The sequence below is a fragment of the Amyelois transitella genome, chromosome 25, assembly GCF_032362555.1.
Source record: "Amyelois transitella isolate CPQ chromosome 25, ilAmyTran1.1, whole genome shotgun sequence".
Taxonomy (NCBI): domain Eukaryota; kingdom Metazoa; phylum Arthropoda; class Insecta; order Lepidoptera; family Pyralidae; genus Amyelois; species Amyelois transitella.
The window spans coordinates 1580860-1605846 of record NC_083528.1 but is presented as its reverse complement, the minus strand read 5'-3'; the positions used below and the strand labels follow the sequence as shown (position 1 = coordinate 1605846).

The 24987-nt window shown below is 34.4% G+C and overlaps 1 protein-coding gene across 2 annotated transcripts in view; it reads right to left on the bottom strand.

Annotated features, from left to right (window-relative positions):
• Positions 1-3157: 3157 nt before the first annotated feature.
• LOC106142778 (forkhead box protein P3) overlaps positions 3158-24987 on the bottom strand; it is a 71591-nt gene continuing 49761 nt past the window's right edge. For both annotated transcript variants that reach the window (XM_060951501.1, XM_060951502.1), the window contains 13 exons: positions 24443-24652; positions 21137-21248; positions 20481-20597; positions 18303-18411; positions 16902-17080; positions 14679-14756; positions 13140-13216; positions 11851-11952; positions 10755-10894; positions 6918-6993; positions 6491-6582; positions 5638-5780; positions 3158-5466 (listed from right to left, as the gene is read on the bottom strand). In XM_060951501.1, the coding sequence (XP_060807484.1) occupies positions 5303-5466; positions 5638-5780; positions 6491-6582; positions 6918-6993; positions 10755-10894; positions 11851-11952; positions 13140-13216; positions 14679-14756; positions 16902-17080; positions 18303-18411; positions 20481-20597; positions 21137-21248; positions 24443-24652 (1599 nt within the window). In that variant the 3' untranslated portion in view covers positions 3158-5302. The remainder of the gene's footprint in view (positions 5467-5637; positions 5781-6490; positions 6583-6917; positions 6994-10754; positions 10895-11850; positions 11953-13139; positions 13217-14678; positions 14757-16901; positions 17081-18302; positions 18412-20480; positions 20598-21136; positions 21249-24442; positions 24653-24987) is intronic.

Sequence of the window (24987 nt, the reverse complement as noted above, 5' to 3'; positions counted from 1 at the left end):
TTTGGGTATCATTTAAGCTATCACCAATTTAATTAGTTTTGTGTTTCTTAAATAATAGGGTTTGTCCTCAACATAGTAGATCTGTCACCAAAATGTAGTCACCAAACAATGCAAAATCAGTTCCACAATAAATCACCTAAAATCCTGAGATATAAGGTCTAGTACCAAATAAATGTTTTTGTATGTATTATAATAGGTGTGTCCTAATAAGTATTTAAGCAAACTAATTTAAAGAGATCACCAATAAATCATATTATGTTACTAGAAAATTGCATTAAGTTCAAATAAAAAATTAGGGTTGTCATCATCGTTTCAACCAAAAGATTCTGCTACTTAACTAGACTCCCAAGGTTCTTAATTTCCACTGGTAGTACAAATTATATTTGAATAAAATTTTTAGCAGAGTAGTAAATAAAACAATTAAAGTTAAAATAATCAATATTTACTGTTGAAAATAATTACCACTGAACAATCAGCGCTGGTTTAAAATAGCTGGCTTATGGCTAGCAGAATAGAACACTTAATTAAAGTTAAAATAATCAATATTTATTCTTAAAAATAATAACCACTGAACAATCAGCGCTGGTTTAAAATAGCTGGCTTATGGCTAGCAGAATAGTAGATAAAACACTTAATTAAAGTTAAAATAATCAATAGTTAACTACTACCCATCGTTGAGGCCGGATTGGTCAATTTTTAAAGCGCGCCAATTTGTCTCCGCCCCTTTGATCATTTTTTCATTAAAATTATAAATTGATGTATTAAATTGGTAACGAATACTATTAATTTAATATCTGAACGAAATAAAATGTTACTACTGTATTGGTGACAAAATATCAAATAAAAAGGAGTCGCAGTCAGGGATCGATAATCGATTTATTTGGTGACAGATCTACCATTCTGAGCACAGAGCTATTATTTAAGTAACAAAACTATTATTATAAGAACGAAGTTTATATTCATGTAATTCAATATAATTTTATTGGTTATCGATCTCTTATTTTACACATATATTAACATTAATTTGATAATTCATACCTGGGAACAATTTTTGTTTATCTGAGAACGAAAATATTTCGTGGCGATAGATCTATTTATTAGGTGATACAACTTGATGACAAATATAAATTTTGGTGATAGAAAATATAGTTCCCAAAATGTTTTGATGATTGGATTATTCGTTGGCGTAAGTGTATCGTTTCTAAAGGAGCATATTTTGAAGGTGATAAAATAAATTTGGATGAATAACAAACAGTTTGTGTATTATTGATCTTTTCCTGCTACTTTCTTGACAGAGTAGTACTTAATATAAAAATAATGTTTTATAGGTAATTAATAAAAGATGATTTACCTATTTCAAATTAGGTTGTCATAATTTACCACTAATCAATACTTTTAAAGCGTATTAAACGGATAGTATAAAAACAAAGATTTATAAATCTTCATCAAGAGAACACATTCTGTAAAGATTACTTTTCAAATATATGTTTTATCGATAAGTTGTCACATCTCTAGCGCACTTGGCACATCTAATAAATCATCCTAGCGCGCGTCGCCGTATCGATAGCAGCATGCTTTTGTAATAACATTTTTTGTCGATAGGTATTATTATTCAAAGGGAAAAAAATCTTCAATTGTTTTTTATGTAAAAACATACGCTGTGATTTTTCTAAATTTACCTTTGCAGTGAAAAAAAATTTATTAGTATATGTTTAAATTATACGTTACTAACAAACTTATTACTAATTAAGATGACACAAAACAGTATACCTGTTTATCTGGATGTTTATCTATATAAGTATCTTTATCCTGGATGTTTATCTATATAAGTATTTATTATAAAATATAGTATCGTTGAGTTGGTATCTCGTAACACAAGTTTCGAACTTACTTCGAGGCTAACTCAATCAGTGTAATTTGTCCCGTATATATTTATTTATTTATTTATACCTCTTCTTTGGACCAACTCTCTTTGCGTATGAAGTCTAAGATTAAAATCTGCACATCCAGACAATGATCCAATATTGTTCTATCCTGGCTAGACGTGGCGAAAGATGTTAAGAGTCCAGTCTTTCTCTCTCCCCTCAAAATGATCGGGATAACGTGTGACTCACCAACCGGATATGAGTTGTATAACTGCTATATTTTATTAGCTAATTTATTATAACTGGAAGAGCTGCGTCGCAAATGTTGCAGCAATGTTGTGACTAATAGCGCGGTGCTAAAATTAGACATCTTGATGTAACAAATAAATATGTCGATATTAATGCTTAACTATTTAAATCATTAGGTATGTGTGCCGTGTGGTTCCTGGCATCAATAATAAAAGAATACCACTCCATCTCTTTCCCATGGATGAGTAAACGGCGACTAAGGGATAGATTAATAAACTCAGAATTCTTCTTCTTGGCGATGGGCTAGCAAACTGTCACTATTTTAATCTCAATTCTATCATCAAGCCAAAAAGCTGAACATGGCCTATCAGTCTTTTTAAGGTTGTTCTCTGTCGTCCCCGCAATGGATATAGGTCTGACTATATGTATGTATGTATCTATAATAATAAATTTTAGACATAGTGGCCCGCAGTTTTGTAGCACGCTCCATCCTCTTACTATAAGATGTTGTAAGAAGTGACTAAGGTTAGTGCGCCGACCATGATGAGCTTATTTATGGAAAGGGGTTTGCATGAGTTGTTTCGTGTAACCTGCATTGCTGACTTTCTGACTGACTAATTACGTGAATGTCCACGGTTAATAAGCGTCATTAAAAAAAATCATGTTCCCCTAAAGTGTAAACTTCTTTACATGCTGTGAAAAGATTTCCATTTATTTACGGTATTTAAGAGTTTATAACATCACTAGCTGTCCCGGCAAACGTTGTTTTACCATATAAATATTTTTTAAGTAATATTCAGTTAAAAAAGTGTTAAAGGTGGACCCTTATCACTAAGGGGTATGAAAAATAGATGTTGGCCGATTCTCAGACCTACTCAATATGCTCACAAAATTTCATGAGAATCGATCAAGCTGTTTCGGAGGAGTACGGGAACGAACATTATGACAAGAGAATTTTATATAGGTATAAGATTAGAACGCGAAAAATGTTTTTTTTTATATTACCTACAAAAAAATCTATTTCAACAAAATGAAACAAAACATTAATTGTAATGATTTTGTTTAATACAACACTAATTAAGTATAATTTACAATGATCAATAAATGTAAGTATTCCTGCGCCGCGTTGGGCGCCAAAAAACAGCCGTAAATCGGGGACATCCTTCTATCTCGCTCCCACCCACATAAAGACACGTAACGTATCTCTTTCACACGTTCCCCGAGGGCATCTACCACGACAAATCTCCGCTAAATCGGCAAAAATAACTTTGTAACAATCAATTCCTTATAATATTACATTATATTTTCGTGCATATGTTAAAAATATATGTAAAAGTCGTTGGTACGTTGTACTTCAACTTACGGTAAACATGTGTTTAATGTCAATAAATAAACTGAATTATGCGATTAAAAAAATATTATCCAACTGGTGAATTCTTAACGAAAACTATTATATTTTTTTAATGAACACTGCTACATCGCTTTTCACAATAATTTTACGCGCATTATGTCCAAAAATTTTCATTTTAATCAAATGAATACAGGCGGATAAAACATTGGTAATAAAGTAAGCTGATTATAATACGTTGAATGTAAAAAAGTATACTTCAAATAAATACATTTAGAAATTAAAATGGAAAAAAAAATTAAAAAATAATAATATCTAGTACAGTTTCCATTTTATCAAAAAAATTATTACAATAAATGCGCTAAAAAGCGTTAGAAGGTGACTTTGATAAATGAACATAAACGCAGATTTTATAAATAATACGTACCTATTTATCACGAATCGCAAAAAAAAACAAACAATTAAAGCGCTTTCAACTCTTCAAACGGTGTCTAAATATTGCATATCCGATATAATTATATAGATTACTTGTCGAATTTATGTCTACATTTTTATAGTAGGTATACATACATAGCAGTGATATGATTATTTTCACCCTTTCTTAATTTATTCGTATTATATCGATTATTGATTTTAACGATGAACAAAAACTTACCATAGGCAACATTGTTTTCTTTATTATTTTTGTTTTTATAATATAAATGCAGCATTTATAAGAAAATGCACGAAAAAAGTACAAATTTACTGTAGGTACGGCGAAAATTTAACTAAGTCACTAAGTTATTTTTTTCTTCTAAATTTTCTACAACATGAACGATTTAATAGATAATAGTCAATAAGTAAACGTTACACACTTCTAAAGTTACCTTTCAAAAAATTTACAATTCATGATGGCCATGATAAATATTTACAAGAAGCCTTAACCTAAAAAACAAATCCTCAAAACTAAAAAAAATAAATCATTAGATAGTACCATTCTTATGGCACACTATTTCAAATCCTAATTTTAATGCACTTAAATTGCAAAACATTTGTAACAAAAATAATTTTCAGATCATTATCAAATTGAAATCTCAAAAATTCAAGAAATTAAGGAGTTGTAATAAGTTGCTTTCTTTAATAACTTAATTTTGTTGCAAATTAATCTTCTTATTTTGAGATCTATTATTCAAAAATAAGCAATATATGATATAAAAGTATTTTAAATGCAAAAATACGAACTGAACGCTTTGCGTTAAAATTTAAAAGAAAAATAATTCTTCCTGTCTAATTCCTTTACATTAGGCCAATACAACTACTTATTGTTCTTACTATTATGTTACAAGATGATTAAATATTTTTAATATTGATATGGACCTTTTAAGGTTATAAATCGTTGACTGCTTATCCGTTCAATTCGTTTCTAGAATTTTCTAACACTTACGCTATAAATATATATCACTAACAAATATCTGGATTACAGCTAAAAAAAAGAAACTAAATTAAGGAAAAATAATTCCTATAATACTTGAAAGAATCCCGTTAAAACCGGGCCAGTAAAAAAAGAACAAAAATATATATATTTGGTTACACTTAACTATAATTCCTCGCGGGAGATCGTCCTCTTACATAATAAAAGTCCAACAGTGAACACATTACACTTTCTAAAACACCATTCTATATAACTTGAAGTATATCTAGACCCGTAAAATATTAAACTGTTATGACATACTGTGATATATAGCTAACACTATGGGCGCAGAATGTTCAAAGTCATTCATATCACTTGTATCACTAGTTTAAACCAGTTTGATTTAGATCTTTCCAGCTTCGGTGAAACTAATCGCATTGACACTAGGATCTACTTGTCAGTACGTTGTTCGTTGAGCGACAAGTTTTCAGCTTCGTCCTTGATGTGGGATATGGAGGGCCGGTATCTGTCCTCAGACCTGGAGTAATCATCGTAAGGGCTGGTCTCGCTGGATCGATTACTAGATGACTCCTTGTTGGAGTTTGAATAGTCACCTGAATGTAAAAAATATAGCTAAAAACTGTATCTTTTTCACCAAGCAGGCAACCATTTTGGAGTATGTTATTCACCAAAGAGAAAAATAGTCATTGCAAAAAGAAAAATATCATTTATCGTTATTAGGATGTATTCATTTTAAGACATTAAATCTTTTTGTTTAAAATTACCTTTGTTTGAATAATCAGATGCCTGCATCTCATTCTTGAGCGCGTATATATTAGGCTTTATATCTTGAGCTTCTGAAGCGCTCAAATCCTCAGCTTTGACTTCGTGGGAAGAACTGCTGTTGCCATAGCCATTCATCATTGGTCTGTACATAAAAAAAATATAAATATTTTTTTAATCCCCACGTGGCATTTGGCAAACAAAATTGTAATAGACCAGAAGAATTAGGAACAGAAAAATTAATATCAAGTAATTCCAATATATATTTTACCACAATTTTGCTTGTAAAATTCTATAATCAGATTAAAAAAATTGTAGATGTACACATTGATATAAAAAGACAAATTTTTCCTTTACAGTTATAGCTTAATAATAACTTTTATTACATAACATTTTTGTGGACTGAAGCTTTGTTGTAAGCTTGGTTATATTCGCAGTTCCATCCGATAAAAACTAGATTTATTTTCAAAATTGAATATAAGGAATCATTTATTAATACTAAGGTACCTTGATCAAATCGGAGACGTTCTAGCAAAATATCTGGTCAAGAGTACCCGAAACCGAGGACCTTGCATGACGAGAGTTATACATATCGATGAAGCGAAAGAAGTATGAGGGATCGTGACAAGTGGAAAGATGTTGTCTCTCCTCCGAGAAAGAGGCGTGATATACGTATGTATGCATCACTTATTGACGTCAAGTTCAATCTCATCTGTCATCATCATTTCCCGTTCTCATGGAAATTTCTGTAATACTCTTTACTGCTCCCCTTATCCAAATTTCAGCTTCCTACATTTCATAGATTTTCAACTACTCAATCAGTAATGAAGAAAATTTTGTTACTTATTGATGTACCTGTAATCATCATGAGACGAGGGATATTCATCAGTCTGCATCATGTGGTCTTCTCCCGACATGTAAGAAAGGTTACAGTCTTCCATCATACCCTGAAAATAGCGATAATCAGTTTAATATAGAACTGTTATAGATTTAAATAGAATAATAAAAAAAACTGCACTCGGTGAAAATTGGTGATAATTTTTTGACAGTAGAAATACCCCGAAAAATTAAATATAATAGTACGAAAATTTCGCAGGACGTTTATTTAAAGAATGTGATCAACTTGTCAAAATTACTAGTATGATGAAAAAATAAAAACTGTAATAATTTTGTATACTTACAAAAAAGCGATCAGTTGATAACAACATTAAATATTGTAAAAATGTTAATACAATTGAAAAGTTGCTTACTTTTCTATTACATTATAAGAAATGTACATTACCTGAAGATTTCGTTTTAGGGCTTCGCTGTAACCATGGGGGCTGGTCATCATTGGTGGACTCTGAGCTCCCATAAATCTGTTAATTATGAAGATATTCATAAATATAATAGTACAACTTACTTCAATAATAAAATTTGATAACATTGTAATATTTGCAAACTTCTTGCTTTTGTAAAATTACTTTAAGAACAAGTTTTTCAAAGTTAAATTAATGAAATATAAAAAAAAAATCATACCCGGCCAATACAGACCACTTCTAATAACTGGCAAATTAACTGCCGTTATAACTAAGAATTCTATTAAAAGTGATTTTGTGATAGTGTAAATTGTGAAGTGTCTAATTTTGAACGATGAAGACCAACCAATTCGTCTGTAAAGTGAATTCGTGTGCGTATGATATGTCCATGTGTATATTTTAGAAAAAGATAATAAATAGAATAAAATAGTAAAAAAAACGCAAGCAAGATATTATTAAAAAGTATAAAAAATAACTATATCTACCATGCGACGAAAATGCACGTGCTAAGCCGAATAAGCAAACATTTATCGTAACAATAGATAGAGGGAACAAAACATGCAAAAGTTAGAAATGGGATTAAAAAGATAAAGTTAATATTAGTCTTACTTGATATCCAACGACGATCCTTCTTAACAATTTTATACATGCATATAATACAAACATTTTTTGTTCATTTGGATAATCTTATGGTTTAAACCAAATACAAATTAAAAAGGATAAATGTATAATTATAAAATTACATGAGCAAATGAATTAAGCTAATCATTGAACAAGTTATTTGTATTGTGATGTTAAAAACTATAGCAAAACAATCAGTTATAGCTTTGCACTATTGAGCTTAAGATTACACCTGTGCTTGTGTACATGGATGACATGATTATAACTTTCTTTTTCCATAATTTAAGCGCAGGTTAATCGAAAGCATGGCTAATATTAAATTGGAACAATCACATAATCTAGTTACATTCTAACATGACAGATTGAATTAATCTAAGCTTACACAGTGATACACTTTACATAATGGTCAGAAACATCAAACTAATATAGGTGCCTTAAATTATCTTTGCAACGAGTGATAATTGTAGGCAGGTTCCATATACATAACACTATCTGGACACGATCGTCCAACGATTCTTTGTTGTAGAAACAAATTAATTATGCAATTTAACATTAATCTTACATTACGCACTTTAAGATTAACACCGGTATTAAATACTCTCGCCTTTTGTTGTTAATTTGACTTTTTCCAAGATTTATTTAAACCTGTTTCAGGGCATCCACAAATCATTTATATTTATTTATTAAGTTAATTTTTTAAATTCTTTTACTTTATTGGGGCTTTTGTCATATTGACATATCCTCCCATCGATATTATTTTATTTCTGAATGCTCGATTTATTACGTTTAATGCTTTATTGCTTTAATACATACGAGCCTACTTTCATAAAACAGCTTTTCACATGTCATTAGAAATATAAGCTGTACAAGAATTGTAATGCTGAATCAAGAACGGGAAAAAGTCAAAATTGTAAAGATTCGTTGGACGTTCGCCAATTCTGGTTGTGGAGCGCCCTTACTGTGGTGGCGGCGGGTTGGCCCCCGGCGCCGGCTCATACTTCCTGGGCCTTCCGCGGCTCAGGTGACGCCGTTTGACGAACTCCGCGTCGTCGACCATCCAGAAAGATCCGAAGTCATCCTCGTAGCGCACGAAACATTTGTGCAGTGACAGGTTGGTCCGGATCGCATTCTATAATTCAGCTCCATTTAGAATTTACATAAGGATACAAATGCCATCCGTTTGTATGTATAGTGCTTCCACCGTCTTTGCACATAAGACGTTGAAAGCACAGCAAGATCGTCGTGGAAAACATTGTCATGCAGGAATGCCCAAGAAGAATCCCAAGGATGGGGAAAGATTGGAGGTAGGTTAATAGGCAAGCGAGAAAAACGTTATTCACCGTCGCTTAAATCCACGAACACACACAAAAAACGATACCTAAATACCAAAAAAAATACATGACTCCACATTTCTGTAGCGCCGTAACAAATTCAATGTGTAATCAGTTGTTACAACGCTACTTACAAATTTTGAAATCACTACACAATTAATTACAAATTCTGGAATAAAATTTATTTACACAATAAGAGTTAGATATACATCGCTAGGTTAGATAGAAAATATTTAAAGAGAAGATTAAAATGTCTGGTTTTGAAAATCTGTTTGGTGTGAATATGTCCAGTGTCTTAGAAATTGAAACTCGTATTTGATTTGGTACATCTTTCATTGACATGTGAAGAGACTTACAAATAATTAAAAACTTAGTTTGGTCATCAGTCCGTATTATTAACTTCACAATTTACACTTTGTGGAAACAAAAAGAGACCGAGAGAATCAAATTACCTAATTAATTGTTTTGTGGTGTGATTAAAAAATATGTAAGATCAAATATTAGGTACATTGTCAGTAAAACCATTCGCCCAAACGTGATTAAAATTATTTTTTACCTAAGTATGCAATGAGTTACTTTTGTATAAGTTTATAATTGGTGTTTCTGTTTTTGTAACGTATTTGTTGTGATTAATAGTGAATATTAGATTTCAAAGGGTCAAAGGCATACCCCAGACTCCTCTCCAGAGCGCTGAGGATGCAACTGGGACTAAAGCCGTGAAGAAAAAGAAGTGCTTCTTAATATGTAAAAATCGGGTAATTTGAACATTTTACAAAATTATTTTCTGTTATTATAAGTAGTTAAGGTATAGTTTTGTTAATGACTGAGTTTTTCTTGTAAAATTAGTAGCTATGAATAAAGTAATGATTTGATCTTGCGAAAGTACGGGTATCTTTTTAGAATTAATTGTAAATATTTTTGTGTGTGCATGTTTGTAATGTCTGTCATGACATGATGTCTGTATATCAATGTCCTTCGACTATTGTTTATGTATAAATTTGTAACAGTGTATCGATAATTTAATTATGTGTTTGTGATAGTATGTGAATTTTTAAATATGTAAGTAGGTACATGCGGAGTATTGTAAATGATTCTGTGATTATTTATGATTAAATGTACATTTGTAATTAAAAAATGAATGTTCAAGTGAAGTACCTAAACGTGAATTTAATTTGTATTTTAATATAAATTTCTGTAGGTATGTATTGTAAACGTGTATTGGCAGTTTCGTGTAAATAATAATTCTTGTATTTGTTGTAAATTAAAATACGTGTTTATGATTTAAGTATGCATTGTAAATTGTTATTTTGAGGGATATGATATGTAATTTTGAGTAATGTGTTTATTGTATGTTTTTGTTAATCGTTTACTTTGACAATTTGAATAGACGATTTTATCTGAAAATGTGTGATGTATGTATGTACTTTTTGCAAATTTGGTGAATTGCAAAATTTGTAAAGTGTTTAAAAAATGTGTAATGTTATCATGTTCCTGTGAAATTTGCAATTGTGTAAGATGTAAAAAGTGAATTCTGTAAATAGGTTAATGATTGAGAGAGTTCGATTATGTCAATTGTATAAACTGTTTTTTTTTAATATGTCAGTATTTCAAGTGTAAAATCTGAAAATGTGCAGTTCATGTAGATGTATTGCAGTTTCCGAGAAAGTGTGTGCACATCGGTTATTTGAGCGTAATGTGAAATCTGTGAATTTGTTGTAAATTTATTTATTGTAAATTGTAAAAGAAAAAGTGTGTGAGTAAAAAGTACGTGTAGATGTCGTAATTGTGGCATGTAAAAAAATTTAAAATTGGAAGGAACAATGAAACGAGTATATCAGAATTGGTCTGCGGTGCGCGCGGGCGGCGTACCCCGCGTGCGGCGGCGCGTGCGCAGCGCGCTGCGGCCGCCGCTTGTAGAACTCCACCTCGTCCACGGTCCACACGGCGCCCTTCACGTTCTCCACGCGCATGAAGCACTTGTGCAGCGACAGGTTGTGACGGACCGCATTCTGTTGTTGTACTACGCTATTTATATGCTCGCCTGGTGGGTTATGGCGATGCAGTATTTCATGTAATGTTGGATGTTATATTATTACTTTTTTTTTCGGTTAATTAGAGTAGGTTATGAATATTATTTACAATTTGTTATATTTATTAATTTAATATTTTAATTTTAAACGTATTTGATGTAATTTTAAATTAAATAATTAAAATATGTTTTGGTTTTGTAATATGTATTGCACAACACTGATATTATACTGCATTGCCATTTTTTCTAAATACAAAAACACAATTGCTGTTGTAAATCTTATGTTAGTTATTATAAAATACGTATCATATTTAAAGTTACCAATTAATCAATAATTATATTAAAAAAAACACAAATTGGTAAAAAAAATAAAGAAAAATCAATAAAATATTATTCTTTATTCTGTAAATAATAAAAAAAGAACACAGCTAGAACTATTTTAAATCTAACTTTACCTTGAATCTGCTGTTTTAAGTATTAAATCAACAACTAAGAAAAATAATTACGTTTAATTTACTTCAGAAGTAGTTACAGGTATAAAATATTGGACTTTGGCTCGCAACGCTACTTTATAAGTGCGAAGTACAAAGTGCAAAGATCATAAAACATATCTATGATTGATTATATCGATAAAAGTTATGTGAAATTATTATGCAATCGATATCAAAAAAAATATTATCGACTTGTGCAACACTTCCTCAATTTTGCGTTATATAGTAAATATAATTTATTTTACCACATCCGTGTCTCTTTTTCTTCATACACATATATAAATCTTTTCAAATTTGCTAATTTTGACCTGACATTCCAGACCAGAACGATGGAATAGGGATTCCATTTCCATTTACATTATTTCCAATTCGCTTTGTTTATGGATTATTAGTAATTTCTTGAAACTTATAATATTTTTTGGAATGATTAATTGATATAACATACCTTCCAAGTGGCTGCATTGCGTCTGAAGTAGCAGAATGTAGTTTGGAACCAATTGTAGATCTCATTCAATGTCAGCTGCTTATCTGGGGATTCTATGATGGCCTGAAAACAGGAATTTATAACTGACGATTGATGGAAACAAACTGTTTGTTTGTTAATACTTTATCATACATAACAAATGTTCAGTACCTATTACATAATATGACATTAAAAAATCTACAACGGCGGTCATATATCAATGAGGGATTTCTTCCAGTCAACCCGGTAATTGTTATTTGAAGTTAAAGAAAATAATAAATTTGTAACTGATGATAGATGAAAGAAATATTTGTAAAAAAGTTTGAATCAAAATCGTAATTGAACTTGGGAAATTTAAAAAAAAACATTAAATTAAAAAAATATATATATTATTATTATTACTGCATTAAATGCTCCTGTATATAATTTTGTGTTTATAAATAAATAAATAAAGATAATTTATTGAATGAAAGACAATTTTTATTCCTTGTGATGCTGTTAATTAATTAAAATAATCTATAAGGAAAATTTTGACATAAAATAAAATACATTCTTGTAATAGATAAAATTTCGAATTACATTATCAGATTTTTTAATCATTTAGATTTTAATACAACCTAGATTTAATTGTGCTTATAATTTTATATCTTCCTACATTAAAACTCGTCTGTATTGGTTGAATAAATTTGTGATTCTGTCATTATTAATTGCGCAATGATTACGTCCCGTTACAGGTTTTATTTACAAAGAAACAAGTCATTAAGATTTTATTTGTGTCGTAATTTAAACACCAGAAATCTATACTTTGTACTTTGGATTATCGATTAAGAAAGGTCCAATGTTCAATAAACAATCTTTGATTATTTGAACAATACATGCCAAGAACGTGATAAATAATTATTTATAATCTGTTTTAGCAATTATCTAGATTCTATCAAGGTGATACATGCTTTGAAATACATACATATAATCACGTCTTTATCCCTTGCGTGGTAGACAGAGCCAACAGTCTTGAAAAGACTGATAGGCAACGTTGAGCTGTTTGGCTTAATGATAGAATTGAGATTCAAATAGTGACAGGTTACTAGCCCATCGCCTGAAGTAAGAATCCCAAATTTATAAGCCTATCCCTGAGTCGCCTCTTACGACATCCATGGGAAAGAGATGGAGTGGTCCTATTCTTTTTTATATTGGTGCCGGGAACCACACGGCATAGAAACTAGTCATTAGCTTATTTCTAAGATAATTACATAACATAAATAATAAATTACTTGTCGGATCAGCGAAGCGTATGTGAAGGGGGGTCTCACATCTGCCGTTTTGTAGAATTCACGATTGCGTTGTATCTCTGTGAAATGAAAAAAAAATATATATAAATTTATATATATATGGGACAAATTAAACTGATTGAGTTAGCCTCGAAGTAAGTTCGAGACTTGTGTTACGAGATACTAACTCAACGATACTATATTTTATAATAAATACTTATATAGATAAACATCCAAGACCCAGGCCAATCAGAAAAAGTTCTTTTCTCATCATGCCCTGGCCGGGATTCGAACCCGGGACCTCCGGTGTCACAGACAAGCGTACTACCGCTGCGCCACAGAGGCCGTCAATAAATAAAAAATAAAAATTCGTTTATCTCATTTACCATAAAGTGTGTACTACGATACATTGTTAGGACTCTCTAGTAAGCAAAAAATGCTTGTGTCAGTAAAACGTAATTAATATGAAAATAATTAATAATTACACGTTAATTGTTAAATACTAATGTATTTGACATTGAAGTATCTTTGATAATTTCAAATTTGTTTTTATTTGACTTGAATAAATGATTAATTACAATAGTATTTATTAGCACAAATTTGTAAAACGAACGATATATAAAAAATATTAAATTTTGATTTGATTTGACACCTTAAATTTATTTGTATTAAAATCGCAAATTCCTTAATTTACATATTTATTTACAATTCTTACAATACCGTATTTATACAAGAAATAAATAAATTATAAATGTAAAAATCATATTTTATTTTGAATTTATTTGATCGCTTAATTGTACAATAAGTTATAATCTTACAATATAATTAATATTCATTGTAAACATTTTGGAATTTGCACGGACACCTTTGGTCTAAGAATTTCTACAGTTCACGAAGACGAAGTCGCCGGTGCTAGTAAAATAACTTAAATATAAATTTACCTTGTTGAACGTCTAATCCAGCTCTTTCGAGCATATAAGGAAGACCTTAGACAAAAATTAATAAGATGAACTTGTAGAGGAATGTAGTTAGTATGTTAGCCGTCACAAAAATCTATAAATTCAATTAATCTATACATATATTTTAAAGCTGGAGAGTTTGTTTGTTTTTTTCTTTGTTTGAACGCGCTAATCTCAGGAACTACTGGTTCGAGTTGAAAAAATACTTTTTGCAAGCTTACTTACTTTTTGAGCAAATAAATAATGGAATATATGAAAAAAACGGGGAAAAAATTAGGCATCATTGAAGTCCTCAAGGATGAATAATTTTTCATCCTTGAGGACTTCAATGAAATCTAAAATAATTTCACGCGGACGAAGTCGCGGGAACAGCTAGTTAAATAATAATAATATGTATAATTATAAATCGTTAATAATATGATAACGATATAATAACATACAACAATTAAGTACAAAAATTAAGTTTTAACATATATTCCAAAAAAAAAACATTATTCATCCAACGTGGCCTTTCAGCCCGTTGGCTCTGTCCACCCCGCAAGGGATATAGACGTGGAAATAATCATATATGTATGTTATATACCTCCAGCAATGGCTACTCCGGACTTGTCCGACACCCTACGACGGACTGGTCCGGGCGAAGCGCCTTCGCTAGCGGTTCCTGAAAACAAGACATTATATTGTATATATATATATCTACATACATACATATGATCACGCCCTTATCCCTTACGGGGTAGAAAGAGCCACCAGTCTTGAAAAGACTGATAGGCCACGCTCAGCTGTTTGGCTTAGTGATAGAATTGAGATTCAAATAGTGACAGGATGCTAGCCCATCGCCTAAAAGAGGAAACCCAAGTTTACAAGCCTATCCCTTATTCGCCTTTTACGACATCCATGGGAAAGAGATGGAGTGGTCCTATTCTTTTTTTGTATTGGTGCCGGGAACCACACGGCACAACAAGAATTTATATTATAAATATATATGTATATATACATATATATTTATAATATGTATATATGTATGTATGTATACTATATAATATATATATTATATAGTATACATACATACATATAATCACGCCTCTTTCCCGGAGGTGTAGGCAGAGACTACATCTTTCCACTTGCCACGATCTCTGCATACTTCCTTCGCTTCATCCACATTCATAACTCTCTTCATGCAAGCTCGGCGGTTTCGGGTACTCTTGACCTGACCCTTTACCAGGACGTCCTTAATTTGATCAAGATACGTTCGTCTAGGTCTTCCCACTCCGACCTTTCCCTCCACACTCTCCTTGTATATCTGCTTAGTCAACCTGCTTTCATTTTATATAGTCTTAGTTATAATTCTAGTGTGCGTCGGAAAAGCAACACGCTTTTTCGGTTCGCATAGTAAAAAGGACGGTAAAGCCGTTACATACATACATATGATCACGTCTACATCCCTAGCGGGGTAGACAGAGCCACCAGTCTTGAAAAGACTGATAGGCCACGCACAGCTGTTTGGCTTAGTGATAGAATTGAGATTCAAATAGTGACAGTTTGCTAGCCCATCGCCTAAAAGAGGAAACCCAAGTTTATAAGCCTATTCCTTAGTCGCCTTTTACGACATCCGTGGGAAAGAGATGGAGTGGTCCTATTCTTTTTTGTAATGGTGCCGGGAACCACACGGCACGGTAATGCCGTTCGTGGGATAGTATCCAGGGTTTGACGTTCTCCAGGTATCTCTATAGGGGGATAATTATGTTTATAGACTTTTATTCTCATAAAGACATATTTTACATCACTTAGAACATAAAATACAAAAAAATAAATACATAAGTTCGTTGCCACACTAATAAACGAAATGTAACAGCAAAAGTTCAGTAAATTGAGATTATGTGCTCGGCTAATTAGAATAGAATAGATTTATTTTCAAAATTGGATACAAGGTATCACTTATTGACGTCACATCACTTAAATGTCATCACTCTAATTATAACTACTGCCGCTTCCAAAGCGCATGTGTAGAAGAAGCGGGGGAACAAACTACACTGCAGCATTTTCATCGGACGTCGACGACTCTTAAATGTAAAATCTAATTGTCTCTTGAATACATCGAACGAGGTAATATTTTTGATATCAGAGGGTATCTTGTTAAAAAGGCGCGCATCTTCACACGTTATTGTCGACTGGCCATAGTATTTGGTACGTGTCCTAGGCAAAATTTTAAGATTCAAGTGATGTGACGTCAATAAGTGATATACCTTGTTTCCAATTTTGAAAATAATAATAAATATATACGGGACAAATAACACTGATTGAGTTAGCCTCGAAGTAAGTTCGAAACTTGTGTTACGAGATACTAACTCAACGATACTATATTTTATAATAAACACTTATATGTATAGATAAACATTCAAGACCCAGGGCAATCAGAAAAAGTTCTTTTCTCATCATGCCCCGGCCGGGATTCGAACCCGGGACCTTCGGTGTCACAGACAAGCGTACTACCGCTGCGCCACAGAGGCCGAAAAAATAAATCTATTCTATTCTATTATAAAATGATGAAGCTCGCGCGTCAAGTGCAGGCCATCTTATTTATTATTTGTTTATTTAAATTTACATTGAAATAACTCAATGTACACAAGCTTCTCAAATACAACGTAAAATAATTTAAAAAATATATATAAAATAACTTAACTCTAAGCAGGTGTACGCCGCAGCAATTCAAAAAGGTCATAAGCTCAGCGGATTTCTTTGCTCGGGATAAGCAAAGCTCTGGTTTTCAGCTATGACCCTATATCTTGTTTTCCACAATAATTACCATGGGAATGCTTAGCGGCATGGTGGGAGGAGTCCCTGGCAGCATGTAAGTGGCGCATCATGGCGGCCAGGCGGTCGCGCTCGCGCCGCAGCTGCAGCTCGAGCTGCGCGACCACCTGCATCTGCACGCGCGCCTGCGCAGCCGACCTGTCGTCCAGCGTGTGCGCTGCTTCCAGGTGTCTGGAGGAAGAGTGTGACCATCATGAAGTGTATAGGAAGAGTATGAGCATCATGAAGTGCATAGGAAGAGTATGAGCATCATGAAGTGTATTGGAAGAGTATGAGCATAATGAAGTGTATAGAAAGAGTATGAGCATCATGAAGTGTATAGAAAGAGTATGTGCGTCGTGAAGTGTATAGGAAGAGTATGAGCATCATGAAGTGTGTAGGAAGAGTATGAGCATCATGAAGTGTATAGGAAGAGTATAAGCATCATGAAGTGTATAGGAAGAGTATGTGCGTCGTGAAGTGTATGAGCATTATTTGAGGTACGTTAGATCCCATTTTGCTTGCTATCAGACAGATTGACGTCAAAAGCATTGAAATTTATATTGAAACTAAGAAGGATACAATAAAGATATGCAATAAAAATAAGGTAGTTTGAAACCATTTAAACGATAAGAAATGTTCATTCATTCATATAGTCACGTCTACATCGCTTGCGGGGTAGATAGAGCCAAAAGTCTTGAAGAGACTGATAGGCCACGTTCAGCTGTTTGGATTATGATAGAATTGAGATTCAAATAGTGACAGGTTGCTAGCCCATCGCCTAAAACGAGAATCCTAAGTTTATAAGCCCATCCCTTAGTCGCATCTTACGATATCCATGGAAAATAAATATAAGAAATAAGATATGTAATTGCTGAAATCTTCTTATTAGTAAAGCAGTTCTTTTCCCAGAAGTCCGAAGAAGAATAAATACCGAATAATGCATTAAACAAAATAACATAACTGGCAAAAAAGACGAAATGTTACAAGTAGGTACTATCTGACAATCAATCATTGAAATTTACAGAGCAGACAAAAATAGAAAAAGTATGTACAACAAAAAATAAATAAATTAAAATCGGTTCATAAACGACTAAGTTATCCGCGGACATAGGTACATAAAAAATATACGGTCGAATTGAGATACCTGCTTTTTTTGAAGTCGGTTAAAAATCGTTCAAATACTGGCAAAAATGTCCGACAGTCAATTGCTATTCACGGTATAAACAACAATAAATACAATTACTTCAAAAATTACTCAATTCTATCTTAAAGCCAAATAGCTGAACGTGGCCTATCAGTCTTTACAAGACTGTTGGCTCTGTCTAACCCGCAAAGGATATAGACGTGATTATACGTATGTATGTATGTATGTACTTCAAAAATTGGATATAAAATGGCTTAAGCGACCTACTTGAGGAACGCTTGGTAGTCTTCAGCAAGAGCATCACATCCAGGCCACTTGCAAACCCCTCGCCCGAACAGGGGGTGCTCTTCCATCTCACTGCCCCACAGCATCAGACCTGATGAAGAAAGACCTTTATCAACCTTTAGCTTTACTTGACTTAACTCATCAGTCAAAGTTTTCTCACGATCCAATATGTGTAGGTTCCCCTGCGAAGTTGGAGGGGAAGGAAGTCGCTTCGTGTCCTGACTTACCCAATCCAGGATCAAAAGACACACCCCGGGGTCATCTCCAGAAAGGTGAGGATGCTATAACGATTTATGCCATATGGGTAGGTTCACCTGCGAAGTTGGAAGGGACGGAAGTCGCTTCGTGTCCTGACTTACCCAATCCAGGATCAAAAGGCAAACCCCTGGCTCATCTCCAGAAAGGTGAGGATGTAATTACGATTAATGCCATTACAATTTCTTCCAAGTACAACTTGGATAAAGTCAAAGTTTAATGCAACGATTAGGAGTTACTATATCTTTTACTAGAGGCCGCCCGCGACTTCGTCCGCATGGAAACCCTATCAATCCCGCGGGAACTCTGGGATAAAAAGTAGCCTATGTGTTATTCTGGGTCTTCAGCTACCTACATACCAAATTTCATGGTAATCGGTTCAGTAGTTTTTGCGTGAAAGAGTAACAAACATCCATACAAACTTTCGCCTTTATAATAGTAGTAGGATATCACGTGTTCACCCGTTCACCATCACATTTACTAGAGGATACGTTACATAATTATTGAAATGATAAAACGTTTGCATGAATTAACAAATTGACGAAAACACACTTGTAGACAAAAAAGTTCTAATAACTGAATGAGTGAAAAAATACGACTGCACCACACATAAGTTGTAGTTTTTGTTTAGGTCATATTCACAGACTTATTATGTAATTTTTTATCTAGTATTCCTCTGTTCGTTAAAAATACCTACTTTTATCTTCTACTGTTGATATTGTTAGTATGTTTTTGTTCCTTATGATGGTACTGCGGTTTTATTCCAAGAATTTTCAACAAAACATTTAAATGTTGACTTCTTACTGAAACGCCTAAATCTATCGGAAATATATCTTAATATCTCTCTCTTTCTCTTTCGGTAACTAAAATAGTAAAACGACAGAGCAGATACTGTCAGCTTTTTAAAGTTCACCGTGGCTGTTCAACCTATTTATGGATAGCTGTTTGACAGATTTGAAAGAGTCTAAAAGTGGATTAAGGATGAATGAGTTACTCGTCAAATGTCTGCTCTATGCCGACGATCAGGTTATACTGGCGTCATCAGCGGAGGAGTTACAGGAGATGGTAAACTGTATGCATGAAGCTTTAAAAGAGAAAGGAATGAAAGTGAACGTAAGTAAAACTAAAACACTGGTTTTTGAAATGGAGAAAGAAATGACAGCATGTAATATTTTGATTGGAGGAGAAAAAGTGGAGCAAGTGAAAGAGTTTGTATATCTAGGATCAAAGTTTACATCAGATGGCAAGTATGATAGTGATATTGAAAGGAGAGTGAACGCGGGGAACATGGTGAATGGAGCTTTGCATGCCTTTATGAGCAGTCAGAAACTATCCAAAAAGGCTCGACTGGCTGTGCACAGGGGCGTGTTGGTCCCGACATTAATGTATGGGAGTGAAAGTTGGGTATGGCAAAAGAAACATGAAAGCAGAATAAATGCAGTGGAAATGAGAGCGTTAAGGAGTATGATGGGTGTGAAATTGAGTGACAGGATAAGGAACAGCGTGATAAGGGAATGTTGTGATGTGAAAGAAGATGTAGTTACAGGAATAGAAAAGGGTATGTTAAGATGGTTCGGTCATGTGGAGAGGATGAATGAAAGCAGGTTGACTAAGCAGATATACAAGGAGAGTGTGGAGGGAAAGGTCGGAGTGGGAAGACCTAGACGAACGTATCTTGATCAAATTAAGGACGTCCTGGTAAAGGGTCAGGTCAAAAGTACCCGAAACCGCCGAGCTTGTATGAAGAGAGTTATGAATGTGGACGAAGCGAAAGAAGTATGCAGAGATCGTGGCAAGTGGAAAGAGGTAGTCTCTGCCTACCCCTCCGGGAAAGAGGCGTGATTTTATGTATGTATGTATGTATGTTTTAAAGTTCGTGAATAAAGGCCAAATAACCAGTCTTACCAGGAGGAGCGTTAGGTGGAACAGGCAGGGAGCCGTGCATCAAATACTGACGTTGGACAGCTTGCAACTGCTGTACGAGCTGCTGCTGCTGGGCTCCGAGCTGCTGCTGGAGAGAACCTAAAGCCGAAGACAAGGGATGATGAAGAATGTGATGTAGTACATAAAGTTCATAGCGAAAGACATTCCTTGTGATGCTTAATCATTGATCGCTTAGCAGAGAATGTTGGAGATTGAGGAAGGCGTTGTAGGAGTTCAGCATAACAAACATAAATATCAAAATTCGGATCCTCTTGTTGTCAAGTTGGCTGGAATTGATCCCACTTAGGGATAAGCCCTTTGTACTGTACTACTGTACTGTATATATTTGTTATGTACTCCTTTAGTGAATAATAAAGCATTAACTTAAGTTAAAATTAGGATATATAGCGTCGTAAAAGGCTTCTTTCTTTGTAGTTCGACTCTTCAGATCGATCATCGTAATAGTTAGAATTTATTTCAAGTTTGTTCGATCAACTGAGATTTTTTAACAGCTAAACAATAGTTAAATCCTCTTTTTCACTACAATCTAGGTAGAACAATATTTAACATTGAGATTTCATGCTATGACCATGTCATCATTCGACCATTTTAAATACTCTAAAGATTAAGAAGCTTACCCGGAGAAGTGTCAGGAGGCGGGAGATGAGACTGCGAAAGCAGATTCAGATTGATCTGATCCTGGAGACGAGACTGCTCCAACTGCCGTTTTGCAGCCTCTGATGATATGTGCTGAACAAAAAATTTATAACAATTGCTTAGATACCAATCTGGCTAATAATTCGAACAGCCCTGTTATGTTGGATAACCAAATAATAATAAAATTTATAAAAAATGCAGAGGCGTGCAATTTCTTGCAAAAATTATTACCATGTCAAGTTGGATTTGTTACACAAGAAATACTGAAAAAACAAAGTTGATGAATGAAAGTTGACCAAACATAAACCAGACTTTGGTTAGTACCTACGTTCAGTCAGTGAAGGAGTCATTCCTCAAAAATATCTTCAAGTAATATGGATTGTGCTGCGTGGTTGTTGGCACTAAAATAGGCCGTTACTTCATCTTTCTTTCTTGAATGTCGTAAAAAGTTGTGCAGCTTCTGCCAGGTTCCAATGTGCGATAAGTTACCTTGTAAAGGTTTCTTAGGTCAGATGGGATTCGCTTCGTGTAAAACCCTAGTGTAAAAGGCGCACTTTGGTCTTTCCTTCAAACAGGTAAGGTTGTATCCGAGATTACCTTCGGGAGGATTTAGAAAGGATACCTTAAATCTATACTTATAATAAATCTGTAGAGAGGTCAATTCTGTACATGGAATATATTTTCAAAATAACTATCAGGGGGTGATTAGTGATCGATACTGATGCCAAAAATGCAATCAGTAAAATTTTTGTCTGTCTGTCTGTCTGTCTGTCTGTCTGTCTGTATGTTCTTTATAGAAACAAAAACTACTTGACGGATTTTAACGAAACTTGGTACAGTTATTCTTCATACTCCTGAGCAGGTTATAGTATACTTTTCATTACGCTACAATCTCTAGGAGCAGAGCAGTGAAAGGAAATGTTGGGAAAGCGGGAGAAGTTACTTGATTTTTTAAGCTTCCGTCGCGTGTGCAGCCTTAATGGTTAAAGATACAGCGAAACCGTGTATAACGGAAATATTCTACATAAAATTATTAAAAAAATATCCCAAGACAGCATAAGTCTATCTTTTATGGTTGACTCACAATAACACGTGTAATTCCTAATAGCTTAGCAGTTCGGATATTTCTGATTATATTTCTTTACTCTGATGTTTATAATACCAATAACACTCACACTCATTCGTAATTCTTAAAAGTTAATATAAGTACTTACTCAATAAAAAAAGAATCATCGAAATCGGTATAGAAACACCAAACTTATACATGAAATGAAATACGCTAGCAAGCCATCGCACGTAAATACTGAATCATGCTATAAGTATTATTTTTGCGTAACGGTTACCGCGCTCGACGCGGCTAGCGGCGGCAGGGAAGAAAAGGGGCGGGAGGCGAGCGCATGCTTCATGACCAAGGCAGCCAGGGGGAGACTTCACGCAGTTCTCTCCTCCAGCCTCCCCCTGAGGACGAAGCTCGGGATCTACCAAACGTACGTCAGATCCCGCCTCGCGTACGCGGCCCCGGCGTGGTACGCATTCTGCTCTGAGACCAACAGGAGAAGACTCAGAGCCCAAGAAAACCAAAGTCTTGGAGCAGTCGTCGGAGCCCCGCGCTACGTGAGGAACTCGACGATCCTCAGGGACCTGAAGTGGGAGAACCTAGATATTCGAGAGGGCGGACGCGTCATCACACAGCCACCTGCGCAGCATCTCGCCGCTCCACGCCCGCCCTCCGGGCCGTCGGGTGGAACTCTCCCCACGCTGCCTTGCGGCAGACGTCGTCGACCAGTGACAACGCCGCCGCCGATGGGAACTCCCAGTGAATGAAGTCGTGAAGACCCAGGCCGTCACGGCCGCCCCATCGACCTGCCTACAGTCGTAGGCAGCGATGATGCCATTGAAGAGGGCCAAAAGCCCTGACCAATAAATAATAAAAGGAAGTATGGGAAAAGACCCGACGACGGCAAGATAGTATTGCACAGGCGTTTCAACTTTATTTTCATTTCTTTTTCTTTTGTAAGTTGTAGGTACATATTTCTGGTTATAATTCTATTACAATATATTTTTTAATTTAAATAGGCACTAAGATTTATCTATACTAATATTATAAAACAGAAGAGTTTGTTTGTTTGTTTGCATGTGCTAATCTCAAGAACTACTGGTTCGATTTGAAAGATTATTTTTGTGTTGAATAGACCATTTATCGAGGAAGGCTTTAGGCTATACTAGCTGTGCCCGCGACTCCGTCCGCGTGGAATAGTTATTTTGGGCATCATTCCGGCCCTCAAGGGTGAATAATTTTCGCCGTGTTTTTTTCACATTTTCCATTATTTCTTCGCTCCTTACAGTTGCAGCGTGATACGTTATATAGCCTAAAGCCTTCCTCGATAATTGGTCTATTCAACACAAAAAGATTATTTCAATTCGAACCAGCACTTCCTGAGATTAGCGCGTTCAAACAAACAAACTCTTCAGCTTTATAATATTAGTATAGATTTTGACTACAGTTTTGTCTTTCAGTCTATGTATTATAATTATTAATAGCTTTTTGTATCGATTTAAAAATGACGAAGTTCCATACAAACTTGCACCCCCTATTTCATCCCCTTGGGATAGAATTTCAGGATAAAAAGTAGCCTATATTCTAATCCAGGTTACTAACTATATCTGTGCCAAATTTCGTTCAGATCCGTTCGGTAGATTTTGCGTGATGCGCGTACAAACATACAGACAGACAGACGGACAGACAGACAAAAATTCTAAAAAAAATTGTTTTTGCTTCTATTGACCCTAAAAAGACCCCTTATATATTTTTTTTCTTAAATATCTTCAATTAACAGACAAAGTTCAGTTACAGTTTTATTATATGTTTGGATTGGATAACGTCTAGCTGCAACTATTAGGAGCGAAGAAATAATGGAAAATGTGAAAAAAATCGGGGAAGGAGCATTTTTGAGGGCTTCAATGATGCCCAAAATAACTATTCCACGCGGACGAAGTCGCAGGCACAGCTAGTAAATAAATAAATATATACGGGACGAATTACACTGATTGAGTTAGCCTCGAAGTAAGTTCGAAACTAGTGTTACGAGATACTAACCCAACAATACTATATTTTATAATAAATACTTATATAGATAAACATCCAAAACCCAGGACAATCAGAAAAAGTTCTTTTCTCATCATGCCCTGGCCGGGATTCGAACCCGGGACCTCCAGTGTCACAGACAAGCGTACTACCGCTGAGCCACAGAGGCCGTCCTTAATACGAACCTTATAAGTTACATTACCTGTTTCTGCATATGATGTTGATGAAACAATCGTTGTTTCATAAGCGCTTGTAGCTGCGAATGCTGGTCCAACAACTGCATTGCGAGTAGATCCGGTGGGACCAGTGGTAGCGGGGATCTTGCCCCGGCAGCCCCGGCGCTCCCCCCGGGAGACCCTGGGGCTGGACTAGATTGGGCTGATCCACCGGCCGGGGAAGTAGGTGCTGAAGCCTGGGTGAAAGATTTTATCTCATGCTTTTAAATGTTAGATACCTATTCTACCCTACAGGAATATCTATTCTACCCTATAGGTGTAGGACCTCCTTACATATACGAGTTACTAAAGTACGCGTTAATATTTATTAGCTATTTATATATTTCATGGCATTCAATAGGATCCGAAGGTCTGATGAGGGATCATTTTTTTATTATCAGAAAGTTGGTCTGGTAGATAAAAAATGTCTGAATCTTGCAGTTAAGAAACTAGGTATAATCTCGTAGATGAGACCATTGTGTCGAAATATCGGATTATGAAGACTATATTAAATACCCATTGTGGACTATTG